The sequence below is a fragment of the Euleptes europaea genome, chromosome 11 (genome assembly GCF_029931775.1).
Source record: "Euleptes europaea isolate rEulEur1 chromosome 11, rEulEur1.hap1, whole genome shotgun sequence".
Taxonomy (NCBI): Eukaryota; Metazoa; Chordata; class Lepidosauria; order Squamata; family Sphaerodactylidae; genus Euleptes; species Euleptes europaea.
Window position 1 is genome coordinate 59,571,951 of NC_079322.1, and position 25,002 is coordinate 59,596,952.

The 25,002-nt window shown below is 44.0% G+C and overlaps 1 protein-coding gene across 1 annotated transcript in view; it reads right to left on the reverse strand.

Annotated features, from left to right (window-relative positions):
• Window positions 1–19,509, reverse strand: part of LOC130484206 (protein adenylyltransferase SelO-like) — a 35,569-nt gene extending 16,060 nt beyond the window's left edge. Inside the window, exons 1-11 of the mRNA XM_056857107.1 lie at window positions 19,296–19,509; window positions 18,009–18,127; window positions 17,280–17,402; window positions 16,105–16,169; window positions 14,965–15,021; window positions 14,129–14,227; window positions 8,998–9,065; window positions 5,788–5,875; window positions 4,193–4,262; window positions 3,440–3,512; window positions 2,404–2,487 (exon numbers count right to left, since the gene is read on the reverse strand). Of these exons, the coding sequence (XP_056713085.1) occupies window positions 2,404–2,487; window positions 3,440–3,512; window positions 4,193–4,262; window positions 5,788–5,875; window positions 8,998–9,065; window positions 14,129–14,227; window positions 14,965–15,021; window positions 16,105–16,169; window positions 17,280–17,402; window positions 18,009–18,127; window positions 19,296–19,509 (1,060 nt within the window). The remainder of the gene's footprint in view (window positions 1–2,403; window positions 2,488–3,439; window positions 3,513–4,192; window positions 4,263–5,787; window positions 5,876–8,997; window positions 9,066–14,128; window positions 14,228–14,964; window positions 15,022–16,104; window positions 16,170–17,279; window positions 17,403–18,008; window positions 18,128–19,295) is intronic.
• Window positions 19,510–25,002: the final 5,493 nt, after the last annotated feature.

The following is a 25,002-nucleotide window of genomic DNA, read 5'->3' on the forward strand; positions in this document are numbered from 1 at the left end:
AGACCAGCCAGTTGGGCCAAGAGGCTCTTTGAATGCTATTTTTGGCCCGGCTAGTCCAGCTTCTCTGAACTAAAAGTTGACAGATATACATATGATGCAAAAATAGCAGCCTCAAAAGCAACCTGAGACTCATGCCATTCTCACATGTGGTGTAGCGTGTAAGAGCAGTGGTTTGGAGTGGCGGACTCTAATCTGGAGAACCGGGTTTGATTCCCCACTCCTCTGTATGAAGCCAGCTGGGTGACCTTGGGCTAGTCACAGCTCTCTTTGAACTCTCTCAGTCCCGCCTACCTCACAGGGTGTCTGTTGTGGGGAAGGGAAGGTGATTGTAAGCCGGTTTGATTATTTCTTAAGTGGTACAGAAAGTCAGCATATAAAAACCAAATCTTCTTCTCTTAACCTAACCTGTCTCAAAGGGTTGCTGTGAGGATTAATATGGAAGAGGAGAATGATCTAAGTCACTTTGGGGACCCATTGGGGAGTAAGGCAGGGCTTAAATGAAATAAATCAATAGATGTGTGGCTGCTGATCTAGCTAACTTCCTCATGTGAAGAGTGAATCCTGATGTCCACTCATTTTGTATACTCCATCTCCCATCCACAGAGTATGCACTGGAAAAATATACCCGTTTCCCCCCATTCTGCCGAGTCTTAGTGAAAGAGAATGTGCATAAAAAGTAGTTATAGAGGAAACGTGGAAGTGCTTGTCAAGAATGTGTAACAATCATAAGAAGAGCCCTGCTGGATCAGACCAGTTGTCCATCTAATCCAGCGTCCTATCTCACACAGTGGCCAACCATTTAGTGTGGAGGGCCAACAATCAGAATAAAGCCTTAAGATATGGTTAGCTCCAGCCCTCTTGGAGGTACGATCATTCCTGTGATGGTTTCTCAAGCGCTCTTAGATACGCCTATTCTCTTAGTCGATGTATTCCCGTTGGTCTCTTGGATAAAACAGAGACAGACAGAATAAACGCTGGCAAATGTAGGAGTACGACTCTAGACTGTTATCCCTTTGTCACATGTTCAGATTAGATCTGATCTTAAAGTCCTGTCCAAAAGAGCTTACAGGAGGCATACGAGGTCTATTGTCTATCAAAGATTACTTTAGCTGAGTCTCCTCTTTGCTAGAGAGAGATTATTCTCGCTGTCCTGGCAGAAGCTACTGTTGCAAACAACCAAACAAACTTCCCTCGATCACGAACTGATCAAAGCAGAATTTGCAGGAAGACACATATAAAAGAACTATTCCCTAAAACTAATCTTGTGGCTAAAGAGGATTTGTCTCCTCAAGCTAACATTTTATTATTTTTATTTATTTTCATTTATAGTCCACCTTTGTCACTGGGACTCAAGGCAGATTACAAGTATGAGAGAACTAGTCAGTCAATCAATAAACAATGACAAAACATGATAACGTTTGAATGGCAAGACTATTTGAACCTAACAGCGAGGATTCCCAGTAAGACCAAAAGCTATCCAGTCAATCAGAAAGATGATTACAAAATATGTAAAGATGCTGGTCAGCAAAAAGCTTTTTACAGGCTTCTTGCTCAACAAATTATTTATGATGTTTCTAGCGGAGGAGGCCGAAAGGGACTCAGGGACAGTAGGTAGAAGTGTTTATAAGGAAAGCCAGACACTGATATCTGAAGTTCCCATACACAATGTGTATGCAAGTATCAACCTGGTAAAACAGTTGATACTTGCATACACATTCTGTATGGGAAACCAAAACAAAGAGATTTTAAAATGTTTGACTGGGTTTATCAGATTCAGGTAAGTGTTGGAGATGTAAGCAGCCAAGAGCAAAGAAGAAGAATTGGTTTTTATGCTCGGCTTTTTCTCTACCTTTAAGGAGTCTCAAAGTGGCTTGCAATCGCCTTCCCCCCACAACAGACACCTTGTGAGGTAGGTGGAGCTGAGAGAGTTTGGAGAAAACAGTGACTAGCCCAAGGTCACCCAGCCGGTTTCATGAGGAGGAGTGGGGAAACAAACCTGGTTCGCCAGATTAGAGTCCGCCGCTCATGTGGAGGAGAAAGGAATCAAACCCAGATGTCCAGATCAGAGTCCACCACTCTTCATCACTATACCACGCTGGCTCTCATATGTAGGACACATGTTACGGGTATGTCTAACACTAACCACTACACCAGACTGGCTTTTGTGGGGTGGCTGCCATGGAACAGTAGCATGCAGACAAGCCTGGGTGAATCATGCAAGCCACGTGGTAGCAGGCTGCATGGTGAATGCTGCTGGGCCTGGCCCGACGAGTCCTCCCTCCAAGGCCAAAACAGCCCTGGAAAGGGCCCTGCCTGTCCCCACCCTTTCCTGACAGAAACCAAGACTTGTAAGCTGCAAAACTTTTGTGGTCGCCTAGCACAATTATCCTAGGCTATACTTACCCGGATCATAGGAGTCCATGAATCCAAATGGACCATAATCTATGGTTACGGACAAGAGACTAAAATTATCTGTATTATAGACACCTAAAAGGAAATAACATTGCCAAAACAACACAGTGTTATATACAAGAAAATGCTGAATTGGCAGAAATGGGACATATGCAGAAATATCAGTTAAGTTTCTCCTGGAGTGACTTAATGGAAATCAAGCTCAGCTTCTCCCAGCTAGGCATATGAGATTTTATTTCTGATAAAATCTAGAATCTGCCACGGAGACCATGAACAGACTTGGATGGGGAGACAGGGGGACAGGTGAGCACCTGTCCAGCACCTATCTTCCTGGGGGTGTGGCCTACATTCATGCCCGCAGCAGAATTTCCTTCCATTCCTGGATGGACTGCTGCATGCTCTTGCAATGGAGCAGGGTAATCTACACTGCAAACCCATCCTTCACATGCACACTTTGCCAAGCTTCCAGGGTTAAGGGGACACGGCTAGATGAGGATGGCGATTATTGTCATGGAGCCTGGACTCAAAGCCACAGTTTTCTCCCATGATATATTTTGCTGCCTGAAACAGAAAAATACCCAACACCAAGACATCACAATACAAGTCCCTGCATATAATAAAGCACTTAATGAGAGGGAGGAATCAATACAGGAATGTCCTTTTCAGTAGCGGCCCCATATAGGTTGTCATGTCTACTTCTGCCCTGAATGAATAGCACAGGTTATACAGTTTATCTGCTATAAAATATATATTTTTCTTATCTTGACAGAAACAGGTACTGGTTTTTTTCATTGTACTTTCATTCATCATAATTAGCTTATTTTATTTATTCGCGCAGATCTTCATAAGTCTGGGGTACCCATGGCCTTTATGACCTTTAAATTAATTATGTTTGGTATTGTGGAGCTAGCCTGGTAGGCGTCAGCCTTTATGCCAGTCACTCTGAGCTTTACAAAAATCCAAATATTTTACACCTTTCATGCCAAAACCACCCCCCTAAAACAAGATTTTTAGAAAATCATCTCACCATGAGCAAAGCCTACTGACATCCATAAGACAATCAGGTCTGCTGTTTCAGATACTATTCTGGAGAAAAATGCCTGCAATCAAACACAGTTTTAACTTGATGTTCCTTTTGCAAAAACTTCCAGGACAAAACAGTCAAACACACATCTTACAACAACAATCCGTAAAGCTGAATTCTGACTTTATGCAGCAAGCCTCACAGATTGACTGTGTCTATTTGTTTATTTTTCTACGTTGCTGCTAAATACATATTAAACAGCAGCGCTGGTAAACTAGATTACATGTACCACATCAAGTTGCCTTTTTAACTGGAAGAGGATGGAGGGGGGGTAGAACAAGCAGGTGGAAGAAGTTGATGCTCACAGCAATATCTTAATCTACTTGCTGCTTTCCTGTACATGAACATGCATGACTGCATCTCCCGGTGTGAAACCATCTGCCAACTGAGGTTCAGATGCCTCCAAAAGGAAGTTAGAAGAGGCAGCTCTTTTGTATGTTTTCATGACAGGTGCAAGACTTTTATGCACTATGGTGAGAAGTGTCTCCTTTAGGCTAAAACGGTTGATATAATATTGCATTGTACTGGTAGAATTTTATTGTTACAGTTTTATCTTATGTTTTACCGATTATCCTCAGTGATCATCTCAACATTTATAAACCCTTTTGATTTAAAGAAAAGTGGTATGTAAATGCTTAAACTAAATAAATGCTGGATTTGTTGGCAAGGGCGTTCATCCGTAGTCTTATAACTTACCAGGTATTTATTTGAGTCATTCACGCTTATTGATGGAAAGTGTTCATCTATGACAAGGTCTAACAGTATCCTGAATCAAAAATTAAAGATGTATTTAATCAAAGTCAGCTTCAAAATACTAAAGAGATTATTTGGTTCTAAGATTATGTCTGACAGCCGGAAAGATCTCCTTTCAGATGCCTTCCTTAGAAAACTAAATTGAATTGCAGGAAATGTACTCCTTGACCAAGAAGCGATGAGTTCACAGCCAAATTCTAAATCCATAAATCAATTTGGTTGTTCAAACAGTGCATTGTACGTTATTGGGATGGACCACATGAGTGATTTCAGAGCCTTTCAGTGAAAAGGAACAAAATATTCACTTGCTTTTTATGTATATAATTGCAGGGTGGGAAAACTCACAGTTGCCTGATTGTCCTGGGGACTAAAAATACACTGGCATCTAATGCACTGGCATCCAACATTTTGACATCTTTCCAGTTCTTGCACAGGGCCGCCATCTGAAAATGTGATGCTGGTTCTTGAAAATGTAACATGTTTCCAGTCTTCTATATTTGCCTATCAATGTAAGGGCCCATTTACAGCTGCACAAAACACCACTGGATCCTTACCAAAGATCCGCTCGACCAATTCCATATGCCAGAGGATGCGCTGGACATGTGTTTTGTGAACAGTTTCGTGGCAAAGAGCATTTGAAACAGAGGGGTGTTTCAAAAGCAGACTGAGATACAACATGGGGGATCTAACATTTTGACATGTTTCTTCAAAGAAAAAAAGCCTTTGTATCTTGTCACAGACATGGACACTGTCAGTGACTTCAGGGTTTGTACCAGAATTTGTGGTAGTCCTTTATAATTCAAGAACGTGGTTTAAGCTTTAAAGCATGAGGGATTTTATTTCTAGTTATTTTTAGAATTTCACAGCCAGTGTTTGTGATTTGCATCCACTTCGTAATTGTTTTTGCTCCCAGGGAAAATATGTTATGATGTTAATATTTTATAAGTATAATGCACTGAAATCCAGAACCTCCCTACATCTGTAGAACCAATCATGCAAATACTTGGTATAAATATGACCTCTGGCAAATAAATTATCAAGTATACTTAATAGGCTTTTTTGCAGGAAATACACCTGTCACATACATTTCTTGCAATAAATGTTTAATGTCCCTTCCAGTGTGAGAAAAATAACAGCTCTACAGCTACTCCACTGTTTTCAAAAATCATGTCCTGCTAGTGATGCGCCCTTAAACTACTACTCTGAAGCACTGAAAAATCTATCCTACACCTGATTGCCTAGATGTCTAAAAAGAAGAAGAGTTGGTTTTGATATCCCGCTTTTGTCTACCTTTTTAAAGGAATTTCAAAGCAGCTTACAATCGCCTTCCCCCCCCACACACACACTACAGACACCTTGTGAGGTAGGTGGAGCTGAGTTCATAGAGCACTGTGACTGGCCCAAGATCACCCAGCAGTCTTCATGTGTAGGAGTGGGGAAACAAACCCGGTTCACCAGATTAGAGAGGAGCAGGGAATCAAGCATGGTTATGCTGTTATCATGTAGGAGAAATGATAGAACAAAGACTTGATTCTAACCTTAATAAACGTAGTTCTCCAGAATAGGTTAAAATTTCTAATGATCCTATTCGAAACCATGATTTGGCAACACGCAGAACGATTGCACCTGAAACATAAATATATCTATATTTCATTATTCTGTGACTGAAGATCACATATAGGCATACAGTTGAGGGCAGCGGTGGTATACTGCAAATCTATCAGCTGGCCTGGACCTGTGGGGGGGCCTCCCACATTATGCACCAGGCACACTGCTGCTTTTTTAGCACCATCCATTGTACTGCTTTAATTTAATTTTAATCTACGTATTTATTTAGTGTATTTTAAATTGTTGTTACCCACCCTGAGCCCTGCAATGCAGGGGAAGGGAGAGCTATAAATATAAGTATAAAATAAATAAATTAAAATTAAAATTGGAATGCACAAGGCAAGTGAGCTAGGGGAAGAGCCATAGCTCAGTTGGGAAATGGCAAGATGGCATGCAAAAGTTTCCAGATTCAATCTCTTGCATCTCCAGTTCAAGGATCTGAGGGAGCAGATGTTGACATCATGGACAACTGCTACTAGTCAAAGTAGACCTAGGATCCCCAATGTAGTGCCTGTGGGCTCCATTGTGCCCACCAAGTGTTTTTAGAAAGTGGGCAGGGCCAGGTGGGGCTTTTGCCCAGCTAGGCTTTTGCTGAACCATGGAAGTTATGACTGACTGTGTAGATTTTTTTTTTTTAACGTTGCTTTGGCAGCAGCTGGTACCACAGCACAAGGATCTTAACTTTGAGACTTAAGGTAAGCTGCTGCAGCTGTTTTGTGGCTGTGCCCACCATACTGTGTCAGAATTCCAAAAGTTCCCACAGGCTCAAAAAGGTTGGGGACTCCTGGAGTAGACAATCCTGAGCTAGATCGACCAATGTCTCGACTCTGTATTAGACAGCTTCAGAAGGAGCCACGGCTCAGTGGAACAGCACATGCTTTGCATGCACTTTCCTTAGCATCTCTACTTCAAGGATCTCTTGGAGCATGAACTGGAAAAGACCTTTCTTTGCAAGAGACCCTGCAGAGCTACTGCCAGCCAGAGTAGACAGTACTGGACTAGACTGATAAATGATCTGGCTATACGGCAGCTTCATATGCTTGTAGATATGTTTGTACATTTAGATATTTAGCTTTCCGCCTTTGCATCCCTACATTCCCCACACAAAAGATTTCCTAGGGTGGTACATTTAAGAGAACAATAGAAAACATATAAGCCAGGAAACAAAATAGTCAAAATATGTGAAATACAAATAAGCGGGTCACAACATTTCACCCAAAAAAATGTGAATGGAAAAGATTTTGTTGTAATGAAAAGCTTGTACCACAAGGTATGCCTACAAATTGCACTCAGTCCTAGGATTCAAACTCTGATTAGTCTCACACAATAAAGAAAGGGTTGACCTCCCAGAAGCAGAGAAAATGTACCAAACTCAGCCCTTGTGTGTTTTGTTTCCAAAAAAGCAAACACCAGAGGGTGCTTTTTTTACGGTCAAAAGCTGAAGCTCTCTCACTGGCTTTCTCAGCTGGAAATAACAAAGACTGTAGGTTTTAATTTACAGAAAATTAAGTTGTGTAACACCTTTTTTATTAGAAGCAACCTGGTCCCAATAAGACGACGAAGAGTGTTGTTGCCAACCACCGCCAGCTATTGGGTAATGAGTTACAAGCGAAATGGTACACAATTATGTTCTCCTCTTCACAAATAAACTCTTACATCCCAGTGAGTAACGTGAGTCTGAATCTCATGTCCTTGAAGCTGACATCTGAATTAGAAGTGACTCAGATGTCGTCTTTTCTAGTTTGGCCTTACAGAAAAAGTCTTGCAAACTCTGGCCAGGTATTATTGTTGTTAGGTGGCCACAATCTGAAGCTTTGTGAAGGTCCAACACAGAGGTTCACATGAAGAAATAATGTCAGCCCACCTCTTAAGTAAATGGAGCCCACCCAAATTTGATAGACCTCTACGGCCACGACTGGAATCAAAATGCACTATTTGTTACAATGCAACTGAAGCAATCCCTTGTTCATCAAGGAGGCAGGGTTGGATACTTTTATTTATACAAGATGCTGGCAGAGATAGGAGGTCTTATTATAACCATTAGCACTTACTACCACATGTGCTCCCTTTGATGTGTATCCTTAGACACATGTGGGTTCTCTAACTTGAGTTCAGATCACTTGCCCAGAAACACGACCAGTTTGGAGGAAATTAAGCTCAATGTCAGGACGAAACCTCTTCCTGCTTCTGCAGTGTGACTAGCTTAGAAAACTAACATAGAAGCCAATTAGGGGGAGCAGAACATGTGAATTAGGAATCTTTACCTTCATAGTGGGGAACAAGCTCAAAGTGCCTCAATTAGGCTACCAGTAACCACAAAACAACCAGATCTTTTCCAAAACAAGGTTTAGATTTGTTTAGGGAAATATCGGGGTATAGGAATTGAAAGGCACTTAGGCGTAGGAATAATGAGATGGTTGTAGACTGCCATGACCTGTCTCCAAAGAGAGGCACTGCTACCTCCTAAAATGGTTACCAAGGTGCAAGTTTAGCTGAGATGTCCCTCTCACGTTCATGGAGGATAGGGCTGTTCATGGCTACTAGTCCAAATGGATACTAGTCATGATGCATGGATGGATACCTATTCTCTCCAGTATCAGAGGAGTTGTTGTGTAACACTGGCAGGATAATGCTGCTGCAGTTGTCTTGTTGGTGGGCTTCCTAGAGGCACCTGGTTGGCCACTATGTGAACAGACTGCTGGATGGGCCTTGGTCTGATCCAGCATGGCTTTTCTTATGCTCTTATGAGATGGAGTCGAGGCCAACAGTACATGTCTAGGAAGGGGGTTCTTGGTAGCACACCAACTCACTCCAGTGATGTCAACAATGCACAGTGAGATGCTCCTGAATTTATTTTGCTTCTTGGAAACATAAAAAATAAAGTACGGCATATGACTAGACCAGGTTGCTGCTAATAAAATGTTACCCCAACTGCTATTTTTCTACTTTGTTGAAGCTAAGAAGGCATGGATATGGTCAAGTCCTGGCAGGACACCCATTATGCCATCTTGCATCCCTGCATGATGGAAGCAAAGCAGCACATAAAATAAACAAATAAAAGCAGAATGGGTTTGTTTAAAAAACCATTAAACAGGACAACCACAGTTTTATAGAACAACCATTTGAAATGCAGTTGTTACCTCTTTCTTTCTTAACATCCCCATTGTAGAACGGATCTCTCCATACAACATCATCGCTAACAACTAGACTGTAACAGAAAAAAGGAATTGAGCAATTAGAATGAAGCAGGTTACAGCTGTTTCAGGGTTGCCCGCTAGGAAGCAGATTCATACTTCATTTTTGAAAGGGAAAAAGAGAAATATGAAAATACAGACAGATCAGTCCCCTCTTTCCCACACTGACAGAACACTTATCCCAACCATTTCAGAGCAGAACTACTGGTACACCTTATATGCAACCATGTGGAGTGGCTGATTTTTCTATGTAAAAACAAACAAAACAACACAACAGTGGAAAAATTTCAACAGACAAACAGTAGATGGTGCTTAATTTGGGAGGGTAAGTGCATATGTGGAGCCCAGGGTGGGGGGGTGGAGTTAAGGGGGGCATCACAGTGGAAAAATAATTCTGCCACTTTTTCTCTCTTCTCAAAGTTACTTTGCTCTAATAGAAACATTGAAGTTCTGTTACAAACATCTGCCTGTAACATGTACTTTTTATTCTCAACAATATTCCTTCATACCGCGTCACAACCACAAAGGAAAGAGAACCACATTGCTGCACAGAGAAACTTAAGGCAAAATACCAAGATAGCAACTCCTCCCATGGGAACTTAAGCAGATCATGAGAGGGAGGGCAGGAAGAGTTGTGTCAGCGCTGGGCTCTTGTGGGCCTTTCTTACATGCCCAGGAAAATGACAATTGCCACTTTGGGGTCAGGAAGTAATTTTCCTCCAGGCCAGATTGGCCAGGGATCCTGGAGGGTTTTTTGCCGTCATCTGGACATGGAGTATGGGGTCACTGGAATTGTGGGGGGGAGGTAGTTGTGAATTTCCTGCATTGTGCAGGGGGTTGGACTAGATGACCTTGGAGATCCCTTTCAACTCTATGTTTCTATGATTCTATTCTATGCACAAGTACATGGGGAGAAAGTTGGGGACAGCCTGCTAGGTTGAATACCATCTGGGCTGACTCTTGTTTTCCCCCTCTCTTTGCAGATACTTAAGCCTGGGCGCACCAGAGGTACAAGCCAAAGGGCACAAGCCAAAGGGCTCTTGGCCCTTCTCCCAGGGTGTCTACGAAAGATACTCCATGATGTGTGCTGTTGTTGAATGTTTTAGACATTTCTCTAAGCCACTCTGGATCCCTCTGGGCAGACAAAGCAGCACAGAAATACCCAAATAAAGAAGGGTCAACACACTTGGGCAGACACAAGCAGCTAGACTTGAGATGCTTGGCCTAATGCAACAACAGCTTTTCCTTTGTTCTGAAAGAGCTCTCTTTTTGTCACGTAGTGAAGAGAAATGGGGAAACTACGAGCCATTAAGTCACTTCACCACAACAAACTGCACAGCAGCACACAGCATGGCTTTGCCAGGAACTCAGCCAGATGCCTGTTGTGTCCTTGTTCATGGAAAGCTTACCAAGCACGTTTGCAAAGAAAAGCCTTGTCAAAATGTGACACTGCGGCAACCGATGATTTAATATCGCGGCTATCATTTTTAGCAGTCCCATAAAAAGACTTAGCACTCTTTCCAGCCACTGAGACAGTGGGACACAACACTCGCATGCATAAAAGGACAGAATGCTTTCATGGGCTGGATCCCACTTGAGCAGATCCATGATCAGCCAGCTCTAGCCCCTGAATGCTTATGCTTCAGTAAAGCCACAAGACTCTCATATGGCTACTCCACTGGAATTCATAACAAGGTAGGGGAAAGTCAGGACTCTTTCCAGTATTTTGCTTTCCTTTTAACAGGCACCACATTTCCCCTCAACGTATATGAAACCAGGGAACACCTCAAATGTATTTTTCTATGTGTCTGCACATTTCTAAGTTTGAATACAAAGTCTGAAATATGTTGAAGTCTGAATACAAAATAATGTGTTGGTTCCCACCTAAATTTCCATGACAACGGAGGGGCAATTTTCACCGATTCCTCCCTCCTGCAGGGGACCAAAATACCCCCTGAAATGCTATTCCTGGGGCATGAGGGACTCCCAGGAATCCCATGGTGGGGGGGAATCAGAGATCTTCCATGGGAGGGGGGATTGTTTAAAATCACAATGAAACGTTTCTGGCATATCTTTGCATACCATGTTAATAAATTAGTTTTGTGCCTACTAAGAAAGATTAGAATGCCCACTTAAACCACTAGCATGCATCCAAAGGATGTTAAAGGGTGATCAGTGGATTCACTAACCCAAATTACATGATCTTCATTCTGCACATTAAAGCTCCAAAGCCCTAATTGACTAAGGACTGGTTCACACATACCAGGCAGCAGCAGCCTGCCACAATCCTATGTAGAGGATCACAAGAAGAAAACTCCAAGCAAATAGGTTGTACATAGACACAGTTCAAAGCCATTGGGAGTCCTTTCTGAAGCCCTTTCAAATGAAAGAGATGGCATAGCCAAAATAACCAAAAAGGTATTAATGTCAGTGCAATTTAATTGCCCAATAAGTTTCAACAAATGCTTTCATCAGGGGCAACTGCAAATATCAACAGACAAAAAGAGGAAGAGCGATATAAGATCCTCATCATTGCCATTTTATGAGTAGCTCTCATAAGCCAGACATTAAAGTACAAAATATTGGGTTGGATCCACACTACCTTTTCTGCTAACAGAAGGGCTGGAATAATTTCCACCAGTTCCCTCTTCCTGCTACTGACTCCTGATTTGCCTTTTGTGATGTTCCTAAGGGGCAGCATTTTGGGGAGATCAATGAGGGTACAGTGAAAGGAGAAGGCAGGAGCGTTCTGTCCCGCTGACAGAGGTGCCTCGTGTAAGGAGAAATGTAGTCTGGATCCAACCTACATAAAGCAACAAACCCATATGCAACACTAACATCTGGAAGACACCAGGAATCCCCGCCCCAGCCATTTCTGCATTTGAAAAGGTGCAGGGGGGAGGGGGAAAATAAGACAGCCTCGTCCTGTCGTGGGCCCAATCAGGATTTTTAAATCGCCCATTTTAGGCTCTAAAATGGTGGTGGTGTCCCCATGGAAACACGATGATGCCATCATGTCTACTTTGGCCCTAACTTCCTGTACTCTGTTCCAGAAACCCTGGTTGGGCCTAGAAGTGCCAAATGCAAAATATTTTTCTCTTCTGGCGCTGCTCCATGACTGGAGTTTCCTGTTGGGAACACAAGCACATAAACCTAATGGAGTGGGTCCGTCCACAGGGCATTCTTGAATAAATTACATGCTCTTTCCCGTTCTTCTTGCCAAGACTCAGCAAGAACTTTGTCAATGACCTGTAACCGTCGAGATACAGCGGCTTCCCATTGGCAACAATTTAGCAATCAGCTGGGTTCTTTGACTTAAATATTTATGAAAAGAAGTCTGGAAAGCTTTCTAGAGTACAGCCTCTGTGCACATATACACACACCACCTTTCAATATGACAAAAGCTTTAAAACAGCATGCCAAAACACAGAAGCCAAGAAATCACTTGAAATCTGCAGACCTAATGCAAAAGCTAAATGGTGAGTACTGTCTTTGAGCTGTACAACGTGCCACAGCGGCAACCCCAGAGGAGCCCAGCCCGGCTAGAAGGTTGCAACCCAGACAAGCTTTGTACTTTCCCCATCAATCACTGAGCTGGAGACCCCTTTTGCCAACACAATTAAAGCAGGTCTCCAGATGGATCATTTGCCGAGACCATTGTACAGCAAAGAAAATGCTTTCAGACAAATCCTTGGGAGCGTTCCACAGACATTTGGTGGACACCAAAGAACCGCACAACCAAGGAGAAAGGGCTTTCCCCCCTTCAGCACACAAAAGGCATCTTCCATTGCATTTCAGGTGTTCTACAGAAAGGGACATTTCAACAGCAACAAGATCTCCCAGACACACACTGTAGGTGTTAACGAGCAGTGTCTTGGAAGGATAGCACAGCTGCTGTCTGCCACTCTTTTACAGATAGGTTAAAATATATATATTCTAATTGCTAACCAATACTGTGTTCACCATACTGCCTGGCAAAAGTGTGTTGTTCCGTTAGAAATTATATCTACCAATTGCACCCTGTACACCAGGTGCTCTGCAAAACGTACAACCATCATTATACATTCCCAAGGACTGAATAATAGGCATAATGAATTTTCCCAGGTGCAAAATGCACTTTGGTCTCATGGTTAGTCTCAAAACAGAAATACAGGGGGAAAGAATGGTTGCAATACTGATGCGGGCTGTTACTAGACAGCATATTTATCTCCCTATTAGACCATCAAATGCAGCGTGCGTACATGCGTGAGGGAGGCAAGGCTTGGACTTTTCCCTCCCTCTTGTTCCCAGATTTAAATTCAAAAAGGGTTCACCTTATATTGATCTTAACTTTGTTTCAGAACTAACAGTGTAAAAAAGAGGGGCAGGAAAACATACTTTAAAGATATTAAATCTCTAAGGAAAAAACTGGCTGACAGATCTGGGGCAGACAAAGACAATCAATTAAGACAACACTTGGCACCTGGCTTTCAGATCCAATCAACCCACATTACTAGAAGGAACTTGCATCTCTTCTGCCAGTGTGGTATAGTGGTTAAGAGCAGTGATCTGGAGAGGTGGAGTCTGATCTGGAGAACCGGGTTTGATTCCCCACTCCTCCACATGAGTGGCAGAGGCTAATCTGGTGAACCAGATTTGTTTCCCCACTCCTACACATGAAGCCTGCTGGGTGACCTTGGGCTAGTCATACTCTCTCAGCCCCACCTACTTCACAGGGTGTCTGTTGTGGGGGGGGGGAAGGGAAGGTGATTGTAAGCCAGTTTGATTCTTCCTTAAGTGGTGAAGAAAGTCAGCATATAAAAACCAACTCTACTTCTGTCAACTATCCGTGGCTCCATGACGTTTCCCTTGTGTTTGCAGATAGAATTACATGCTGCTTCTGCAAATTCATGTTCCCAAACTCTGTTCTTGCTTAGGAAACATTATTATGAGGCAGGTGTAGGAAAGATAGAGTACCTCACTTTTACCTCCTGAAGATCCCCTGCAAATGCTCCCCCCAAATCTCTGCATTTGTGCTACTTGACCAGCACGAGTTAGATCAATTTCTGTAAAACGAAAATGCATGTTCAGAAAATACCTAGCTGCTCTGCTTGTAGGAATTCCAAGATAGTGCATGGCCTCGCTGCCCAAAAATTCTCGTACAGAGGAACGAAGCACAGCTCTTCCATCCCCATTTCTATGGAAAAGAAAACAAGGAATACATTTTGTCCTCCTTAACAAAATTAGACAAAGAATACAAACTGGGTTGATGGGTAATTCTGTTGTAAGAATATGTATGTTGACCTGGAAGGCCCTGGGAAAAAAAAAAGACACACACAATGCTGTGATCCCTCAGAAGTGACAGTGTGGGTGAAAGTGTCCTCTTTTTGCTACCTCTAACAGAATGGTATCCTAGGATTTATAATCCAGCAACTGCTAACTACAATATGGTTTACTTCCATATTTACTTCAGAGGTACACCCATTCCTAACTACTTTCGTTATCATCCATTAATTTATCTACTGCTCTGAAAAAGCCATTCATATTTATATTAGTATATGTTACAAAATTTGACAACATTCACCAGATGACTCAAGCAAATGAGCCACATGCTTATTGTGGCAGGCAAAAAAAAAAAAAAGAGGGAGGAAGAAATGCTAATAATCTCTGCTGTGGGGGTTATTCAAATTAAAGATTCTGTTGTGCAATGGGAATCAATCCCAGACTGTGTGTGTGCCTTGGTTTTTAATTGTTAATTAATTGCATACTGGTTTTAACCTTGCTGAACCCTCATGATGTTTGTGACCTGGCAGCATTTGCTGTTTGTTAGACACCTTGAGTTTGCAGAGACAAGGCAAGGTATAGATGTTTTGAATGAATAAATAAGAGACATCAGGTGTGGCCCCTGAATACAATGCAAGAGATACAACAAACCTGGAGTATGGTGTCCTTCCTGAGCCTTTCAGCTGTAGCTCCCAATTGTCACCAAACCTGCAAAAAACCCAACAAAAAACAGTAGTTAGTCATTAGTCATTTTGATAACTGGTACAGCCAGGTTAAAATCCCCACTCTGCCATGGAAACTTGCTGAGTGACCTTGGGCCAGATACACACTCTCAGCCTCGACCCTGGCAAGTATTTGGATGGGAGACCTCCAAAAAATACCAGGGGCATGATGCAGAGGCAGGTGATGGCAAACCACCTCTGAACACCTCTTGCCTTGAAAACCCTATGGGGTTTCCATAAGTTGGCCGTGACTTGACAGGACTTCCCACCACCATCACAGCCCAGCAACTAGGAGAGTGAGCTGCGAGTGTCTAGTTCACATTAACCTTAGTCAAACCCCTGTTTCCGAACCTCAGATCCACTCTGCACTTCCAGACTCCCATACAGAGATAAACCACTGTATACCCACCATAGGGGATTTTAATCACGGGCCTTTTATGCAAGGACATTTCCCTCCGGTCACCCCCGCTGACTGCTTTGGGGCTTCCTTTTGATTACGCACGACTTTTCTGACCTTCAGAGGTCGCCTTGCTTTCCCCTTGCGTTTTGTCCGTGTTTTCCAGATGTTGTTTTAACCAGAACCTAGAAAATGCGGGGGAAACACACAGGGAGAGCGAGGCGACCTCTGATGGTTGGAAAAGGCATGCATATTCAAAAGGAAGCCCTGAAGCAGTGAGTGGGGGTGACTGTAAGGAAACATCCCTGCATAAAAGACCACAGATTAGTAAATTCCCAGATTAAAATTAGGCTGTCTGAACTCAGATGTGTGGCTTTGCACTCACACAGCATCCTGTTTAAACCAGGCTGTGCCTTGCACAAAGCAGGAGTACATGCCTTACAGTGGCTTTGCATAGGTAGCAGCTCAGTTCAAACAAGACACTGCAAAGTCCCATGGCTAAGTTACTTTGCGTCACTGGTACTGTGTTTAAGTCAGGGATGAGGACAAGATATTTGAACCACTTGGAAAACCTGAAAAGGGCTTACGTTTTTATCATTTATTAATATATCTGTAACAGCGATAGTTCATTAAAAAACTAGTGGACCAGTTAAAAAGGAAATAATGCAGTACCTGTTTGTATAAACTCCGATCAGGTGAGCCCTTCCATCACCCAGCTGACCTGCCCAGCTACCAAACTAAAAAGTAAAGTAAAAATCAAAATGCAAAAATTATCATCTTCTGTTATTTACAGCACATATAGAACTGGAAAATTATTCCTAAAATTGGTGAATGTGTATGTGCGGGGGAGGTCTAATGTGATCCTTTGTTGGAAAAACAAATGTGATGTGTTTACCACAAACTGATTCAGCAAAGTATCAAAGGTTTGGGGACAGTGCTATCACAATGTATGGATATTCTTGATCCTAACAGTAACATCAACCAATAATAAAGGGGCATGAGAAACAATCCTCATGAACTACTGGCAGACAGTAAGGGAGCCGGAGATTGGGGAGACACCAGGGACAATATATACACTTGTAAAAAAACCCTCCTACTTTCATCACCATAATAATATTTTTAGTTTTAGAATCTTTTACTAGACCTTTTCAGCTTTTCTCTGGAACAGTAAGAGCTAGAAACTTGCTCTTTTAAAAATGATTGCTAGCTTTCTTAGGAATATGATTCACTGGATGTCCTACTAGAACCTAAATTTCCCAACATGTCCCAAACCAGTGACCTTTACCATATAGAAACAGAACTGCACTTTTTTTCCCCCTTATCACTCAAACCAGTGCAAAGCAGGCCAAAAGTATAAATATTATTATTAACAAATGTTCCTAGCCCATCTTTTCATCCTATCAAATCTCCAGGGCGATGATGTTGTATGGCTTCCTCGTTACTGCTGTGGATGGCTATTCAGCATCGTGGCAATGGGGTTTCCACATTGCAGCTTTCCCCTGCCCATCTCCCTCCTCCCAAATCAATGGGGAGAGGTTTTAAATAGAAATCGGGGGGGGGGGGGTTAAATAGAAATCACTGTTGTTGAAAACACTGATTTTCTTATTCTTACTTCTAACAGGTGAGTGACCAGTGCAAAGAACAGAAATATAGGAGACAGTACCACAAATTTTAAAAAAACCAGTAATGAACCATGTTAGAAAGCTAGTTAACTTTTCTAATATTGGAATTAGAAATAATAATTTTTTTACAATTTAGCTTTAGAAAAATTTTCAATTCTTCACCATTTCCAGCAGAAAATCCTGTTACATATAAATATTATTAAAATAATATGAGCCAATATTTACCTGATGGCCGCCATACCTATGGGCCAGCGATCCCAAGACAATTTTCCCACCGCTGACAAGTTGAAGAAAATCCTCTGTGTCCGAGACAGACACATCAAGATCTAAAATGTCTTCTAGAACCTCCTGTACAATAATTAAAGGACAAAGAGCAATTCAGAAGTTCCACACAGCTCTTAGTTGGCCATACATCCTGCATTTGTGAAATTCCACTGAATCAGGCAATGGTGGGTTCAGCAGCTCTTTAAAAATTCAAAGAGATTTAAGGGGGCCCTTTAACTAGAGCCGAAAAAGCCGAAAATTTTCAACTTTTTCTAATATTCCCCCCCCCCCGACTTCATTTAAATAGAGCCTTTTTCTCTTCGGCATATCAAATAATACCCCTATTCTGGACATTTGGCTCTAAGGAGGAAAGGTAGTTGTTGAAACAGAGCTTCGACAGAGGAACCTCTCTATGGGATGGCAGAGAGAGAACTGAGGGAAGGGCGCTCTGCCCCCTCTATATTATACTGTAAAAGGTAAGAAAACAGCATGGTGGAGGAGGACAGGGCACTATTAGACATTTTTGAGCTTCAAAAAACTCTCTGCAGCAGGCCCACACGTGCATAGCACCCATGCGGGACTGCGCAGATACCATGATGATAAACCCAGTATTCTTTAAAAGATGCTTATTAGGGAAAGTGGGACTACTGTACAGCTAAGAGTTAGGAACAAAGAAAAATCAAATCTAACCTTTGAAACAGCTACAAGGAGAACTCTGGATTTAAAAGGAGTAGGATGGACAACTGAAAAAACGGAGTCTTGCACTTCACGAACGTAATTCTCTTCAATGGGATCAATGGGAAGTGCAGCTAAAGAGAACAAGGAAAAACCTTTTGCATAACACATTATATTAATTAAGCCATTCTATGGTCGTTTGTGCATGGGAGTTTTACCTGGGGCTCGACGGTCACTCGTCCCACACTTTTCTATAGCGAATGCTAAAAAATAGTTATGCACCAGCGCAATCACCAGCTCCTGGCGAGTCTCCGCCCCTTGAAAATGCTGCTAAGTAATTGGCTGTAGTGCTTTCTGTGAGAAAATGACCCCCGCCCAAGCGCGGAAACCCAAGTGCCATGTTTAAAAGCATTTCACAAAAAGGAGCTTTTTTAAAGGAACAGAGTGAGGGAGGACAGAAACCCAAGTAGTGCTTACTGTAAAACACACACACACACACACACACCCCACTTCCACTCTCCCATGCTTTGGATTATGCATGGAGAGGAGGACAATTTGACCCAGGCTGATCTCAGGAAAGACTGAAGAATCGGGATAACCCGGGAGGTCATTTCTAATGGACGGAATATTCATGCATAACTCCAAGGAGCAACCGAGTTAGTCCCAAGCACAAACGACCTATGAATGATATTCTTATGGCTTTTAAAATCAGGTACAACTAAAATTGAACAGTGACAGAGCCCGCTACTGCTTATCTGTAAAAGGAAAATGTTTAAGGCAACAGCTTGTTGTGATGCAAAATTCAGAATAATGCATGTTAATAGTAGAACCCACAGATTTTCAGCTGAACAGCGGTCAGATCCCATGACTGGACCAACCTACAGCACACCATTACTCCAGTGTAAGCTAACTGAAACACAGGATCAGAGATAAAGTACTATCAACCTCTCCAGCACTTTCATGCTGCTCAAAATAAAATCAGGGCTACGGGCCCCAATTCAGGGAAAGTCACTCATGTTTACATCCCTGTGAAATCAATGGGGAAAGTCAGTCGTACCTACCTAAGCCCATTTAAATGGGGCTTAGGCATTGATAACTTTGAATAGGCTGGTGCACATATACTCAGCATGTATACTCAGATGTAAATTCCATTAAATTCAGTGGGACTTATCCCTAGCAAGTGTGCTTAGGATTTCAGCCATATTCAGGTAAGTTGCCTTTTATGTGCACTTCTCCGTTTCAATGTACTATGCATTAGCTATAGGCTAAACTCATAACTATGTATTGGCATGTAACAGTTACCTGTGAGTTTTTCTGTGGAGAGTCTCCATCCACCAAAATTAGATAATTTTCTTTTTCTTTCACAGTAGTCTTGATCCAGGTTTGACTTATTGACGTAGTGATGCACGTGCCTAAAACTACTTGCCACAATTAGAGAGTCCAGGAAATAGCATCCTGATAGACAGAGCAACATTAGCCAAGTAAAGAACCATGGTGTGAGAGAACACCTGGACATAATGAGTCCTAGAACTTTTCATAACCAAGGGTCCAGCCTGTATGGAACCAAGAGACAACAGATCAGGATTCTAGCTCTGAATCTTCCATTTGCAGCAAAATCATTCTTTAATGCTTTCACTTTCCACTCTAGGCGCCTTCCCGTGATAGCTTCACCCATCTATACATTTTGGATGCTAATAAACCAGCTACAAAACTCTCTTCAAAACACCCTTGGAAATTATTGTATGGAAACTGGCTATGTCAAGGTTCTCCAATGTGCCCACCAACACTTTTCCTGTTTCTAGAAAGTGGGTGGGGCCAGGTGGGGCTTTTGTCCAGTAGGGCTTGTGATTGGCCACTGGGGATCTGATTGGCTGTGCCGATTAAACAGCGCTTCTGCCTGAAATATGGAAGCGTTACTATGAGAGTTATGCATAACCTCACTCCCTGACATTTTGTTGCTGGCTCCACCTCCTGCAGCAGGCTGTTTATGGTTGTGTCCACCACCCAAAGATGCCCACAGGCTCAAAAGGTTGGGGACCCTTGGGTTAGATCAACAAAGAAGAGGATTTTAAAAATGGCTTTAAAGCATACATTTTAAAATTATATAAAGGAACAATCCATCATGGGAAACAAAGTTAACACATTTTTTTAAATAACTAAAAGAAAGTCTACTAAGATAAACAGAGAATTGGAGTTTTGATACCTAGCCAAATAGTATCCCTATTAAAAATAGGCATCAAAACTCCACTAGGCAGCTTCTCGGAGACATGTCTGTTTTGCATGCTAAGTTCCTGTCTTGCCTACAAAATTGCAATAGGCTAGCCATACGAGTGTGATATGGCAACAACAAAAATGAATCTCAATTAACAGACCTATTAAAGCCCATTTCATCAGATCTCCATCACATTTTGCATCCACTAAAGCAGGCTGCAACTCATAGGAGTTGATGCTTGGACAAGTCTTTTAGCTGCCACAAGACTCCTTTTTGCTCCAGCTTGCCCAGACTTTCACCTGTGCCAGGCAGAAACCCACAAGTGATGCCGTTTTTAGCATGGGCATGCTGGTGGAGTGGGGTTTTTTTCCCTGTCATGCAGCTGAAGAATCCTTTCCAAGAACAGTGCTACATGTTTTAATTTGGAACCTAGCTGCCAAATAGATTTCCCCCCAAAATCTAAACAGTATCTTTTAGCAAAGTACTGTGCTTTTTTTAAAAAGGGAGGCTAATAGTCAAATATAAGGTTGTTTCTATTTCCAGCAATTTCCCCCTCCCTCTGCAGTTTCCCTCTAGGCTGTTTCCGAGGGTCTACTCTCCCTTTCTCTGGCTGAGTGGGGCAGGCTAGTCACAAGGACCAGGGCTTGGGAGAGCATCCCAAAAAGGTGCTGGAGATAATGGGTACCTGCACACACCCACACACAAGCCCTGCCGAAGTATACGTTTCAAATTTGCCTTTTCGGGCATCAATGCTGGGAGAGAATGCTACGGAACTCAACAGTATTTGCTTCCAAAAATGCCTAGGATTGGGCTGCTTATGTAGCAAAGCAACAAACCTGATATTTTACCTCTAGGACAAGCAGAAGCAGGACTAATGTCTGTTTTATATATTACATATTTCGTTAAGTACAAATTTTGCAACAACAAAGTGACTATTCTTGAGCTTTAAGAAAATAAGAAAGGCCCTGCTGGATCAGACCAAGGCCCATCAAGTCCAGCAGTCTGTTCACACAGTGGCCAACCAGGTGCCTCTAGGAAGCCACTAACAAGACGAGTGCAGCAGCACCATCCTGCCTATGTTCCACCGCACCCAAAATAATAGGCATGCTCCTCTGATACTAGAGAGAATAGGTATGCAGCATGACTAGTATCCATTCTAACTAACAGCCATGAATACCCCTCTCCTCCATGAATATGTCCACTCCCCTCTTAAAGCCTTCCAAGCTGGCAGCCATCACCACATCCTGGGGCAGGGAGTTCCACAATTTAACTATGTGTTGTGTGAAAAAATACTTCCTTTTATCTGTTTTGAATCTCTCACCCTCCAGCTTAAGCAGAGGACCCCGTGTTCTAGTATTATGGGAGAGGGAGAAAAAGTTCTCCCTGTCCACTCTCTCCAAACCATGCATAGTTTTATAGACCTCTATCATGCATAATTTTATAGACCTCTTTCTAGCCACAGAAGCCGAGTCCTTTGACACATGAACACACATGAAGCTGCCTTACACTGAATCAGACCCTTGGTCCATCCAAGTCAGTATCGTCTACTCAGACCGGAAGCGGCTCTCCAGGGTCTCAAGCTGAGGTCTTTCACATCCCCTACTTGCCTCGTCCCTCAAACTGGAGATGTCGGGGATTGAACCTGGGACCTTCTGCGTGCCAAGCAGATGCTCTGCTACCGAGCCACGGCCCCTCCCCATGGCTCCTCAGGGTCTCAGGCAGGGGTCTTTCACACCACCCACTTGCCCAGTCCCTTTAACTGGAGATGCCGGGGGAATTGAACCTGGAACCTTCTGCATGCCAAGTAGATGCTCTGCTACCGTGCACAGCCCCTCCCTTAAAAGATGTCACTTTCTGCCTTTGTGCCTGAGGAAATGTGGCAGTTGGCGTGATTGTTAGGCATACCTGGCAGAAACCCACAGGTAACACTCTGTCCAGCATGGAAGAGCAGCAGGTGGCATTTCTGCACCTGTGGCATTTCTACTGCTGAAAGTTAAAAGAGAAAGTGCCAAAGCAGGACTACAGCTGAACATCAAGAAAACAAAAAGTAATGACTACAGGAGAATTACACAACTTTAAGGCTGACAATGAGGAAATTGAAATTGTTCAAGACTTTCTATTCCTTGGCTCCACCATCAACCAAAAGGGAGACCGCAGCCAAGAAATCAGAAGGAGATTGAGACTGGGAAGGGCAGCCATGAAGGAGCTAGAAGATATTTTGAAGTGTAAGGATGTGTCCCTGGCCACGAAGACTAGATTAATTCATGCCATCGTATTCCCTATTACTATGTATGGGTGTGAAAGCTGGACAGTGAAGAAAGCTGATAGGAAGAAAATAGAAAAGGGCAACAGTCCAGCTTTAAAGACTAACAAAAATATTTTCTGGTAGGGTAGGAGCTTTCGTGAGCCACAGCTCTCTTCTTCAGATTCTGCAGACAGACCAACACGGCTACCCACTGTGAATTATCTTCAAGGAAGAAAATAGATTCCTTTGAAATGTGGTGTTGGAGGAGAGGGTGACGGATACCGTGGACTGCCAAAAAAAACAAATCAGTGGGTTATCGATCAAATCAAGCCTGAACTGACCCTAGAAGCTAAAATGACTAAACTGAGGCTGTTGTATTTTGGTCACATTATGAGACGACAAGAGTCACTGGAAAAGACAGTCATGCTAGGAAAAGCTGAGGGCAGCAGGAAAAGAGGAAGACCCAGCAAGAGATGGATTGACTCAATAAAGGAAACCACAGGCCTCAATTTGCAAGACCTTAGCAAGGCTGTTAAAGATAGGATGTTTTGGAGGACATTGATTCATAGGGTGGCCATGAGTTGGAAGCAACTTGACGGCACTTAACACACACACAAAACTAACACTGGAGTGATTTTAATGGGGCTTAGTCACAACTAACTTTAGCTAGGTCAGGAAGACCCAACAAGAGATGGATGGACTCAATAAAGGAAGCCACACAGCCCTCAGTTTGCAAGACCTGAGCAAGGCTGTCAAAGTTAGGACATTTGGGAGGGCCATGAGTCGTCGCCATGAGTCGGAAGCGACTTGACGGCACTTCACACACACACACACACCACTCTGTCCAGCATGGAAGAGCAGCGGGGGGGGGGCATTTCTGCACCGGTGGCATTTCTGCCTGCTTTGCCGGCGCCACAAAAGCAGCCGCCATCCGCCCTCGGGTCCCGTCACCGGAACCCCCGCCGCCCTCTTTCACCTGGCAAACGCGGGGCGGGGAGCTCCGGCCGCCTTCCTGCCTCGGCCCCCCTCGCCGGCGGCGGCCTGGCTTCCGTCGTCCCTCCCACTTCCTCGGCCTACCGACGAGAGGCGGAGGCGGCACCCGCGGCCGCGCTCCTCTCCCGCGCTCGTAGCCCGCGGCCTCGATTTCCTTCTCCGGGCCGACGTCACCGGAGCCTCTCCCGGCGGCGAGGCGGGGCTAGCCGCGGCTGAGGAGGAGAGCGGCCGCCGCCACCGCCGCCATGGCCTGGTGGCGGCCCCGCTGCTGCTGCTCCTGCGCCGCCCGGGCCGCGCGGCTGGGCGGCCGTTGGCAGAGCCTGGGCGGCCGTTGGCCGAGCCTGGGCGGCGGCGCGAGGCGGCCGGAGGCCAGGCCGGCGCCGGCGGTGGCGGTGGTGAGTGCGCCGCGTGAGGCGAGCGGGCCCAGGGCGAATGGAGGTCACGCGGCGGTGAACGCGGGAGGGAGGGAGGGAGCGGGCGGGGGCCGTTGCCGCCTCGCTGTCGGCCATCGCCCCGGCGGGAAAAGACGAGGCTTTACCGACTCTATCCTGGTATCACCCCGCGAGCCTTACTGAGCAGTAAACCATCTTTAAGCTCAATCAGCCTCCTGGGGCTTGTTGAGCTGCCGGGAGTGGTGGGGGGGGGGCAGGCCTAGATATAGGCCGTTTATCCATGGAAGGTTTTGCATTGGATTGGCCACTCTTTAGACGCACGTTTTCCCCCATCCAAATTCTCCAAACTCAATGGCCACTTATTTATGGGAGGTTTTGCCTTGGATTTTGCCACTCCTTACATGCATGTTTTCCACATCCAAATTCTCCAAATTCAATTGCCATTTATCCATGGAAGGTTTTGCCTTGGATTGACCACTCTTTAGATGCACATTTCCCCCCATCCGTATTCTCAAAACTCAACAATAAATAAAATAAACCCCCATGCAGAGTTTTGAGTGTTCTGAGAATTGAGCTGCGGAGAGTAGTTGGGGGTAAAACAGCGAAGATTGCGGGGGGTGGGGGGCAGGCCTAGATATAGGCCTTTTATGCATGGGATTCTTTGCCTTGGATTGGCCACTCTTTAGATGCACATTTTCCCCCATCCAAATTCTCCAACTGGCCATTTATTCATGGAAGGTTTTGCATTGGACTTGCCACTCTTTAGATGCACGTTTTCCCCATCCAAATTCTCCAAACTCAATGGCCATTTATTCATGGAAGGTTTTGCATTGGATTGGCCACTCTTTAGATGCACGTTTTCCCCCATCCAAATTCTCCAAACTCAATGGCCATTTACTCATGGAAGGTTTTGCATTGGATTGGACACTCTTTAGATCAGGGGTGGGGAACCTTTTTCCTGCCAAGGGCCATTTGCACATTTATAACATCATTCAGGGGCCATACCAGGTGTAGATCTCCCGTGGGGGGGAAGAGGCTAGGGTTGCCAGGTCTCCAGCCACCACCTGGAGGTTGGCAACCCCAGGGGAGGCCACACAGAGAAGGCCTGCAGGGTGCCCCCACTCCCCCTCCCAGGCGGAAGGGCAGCCAGCAGTGGACCCGAGCAAA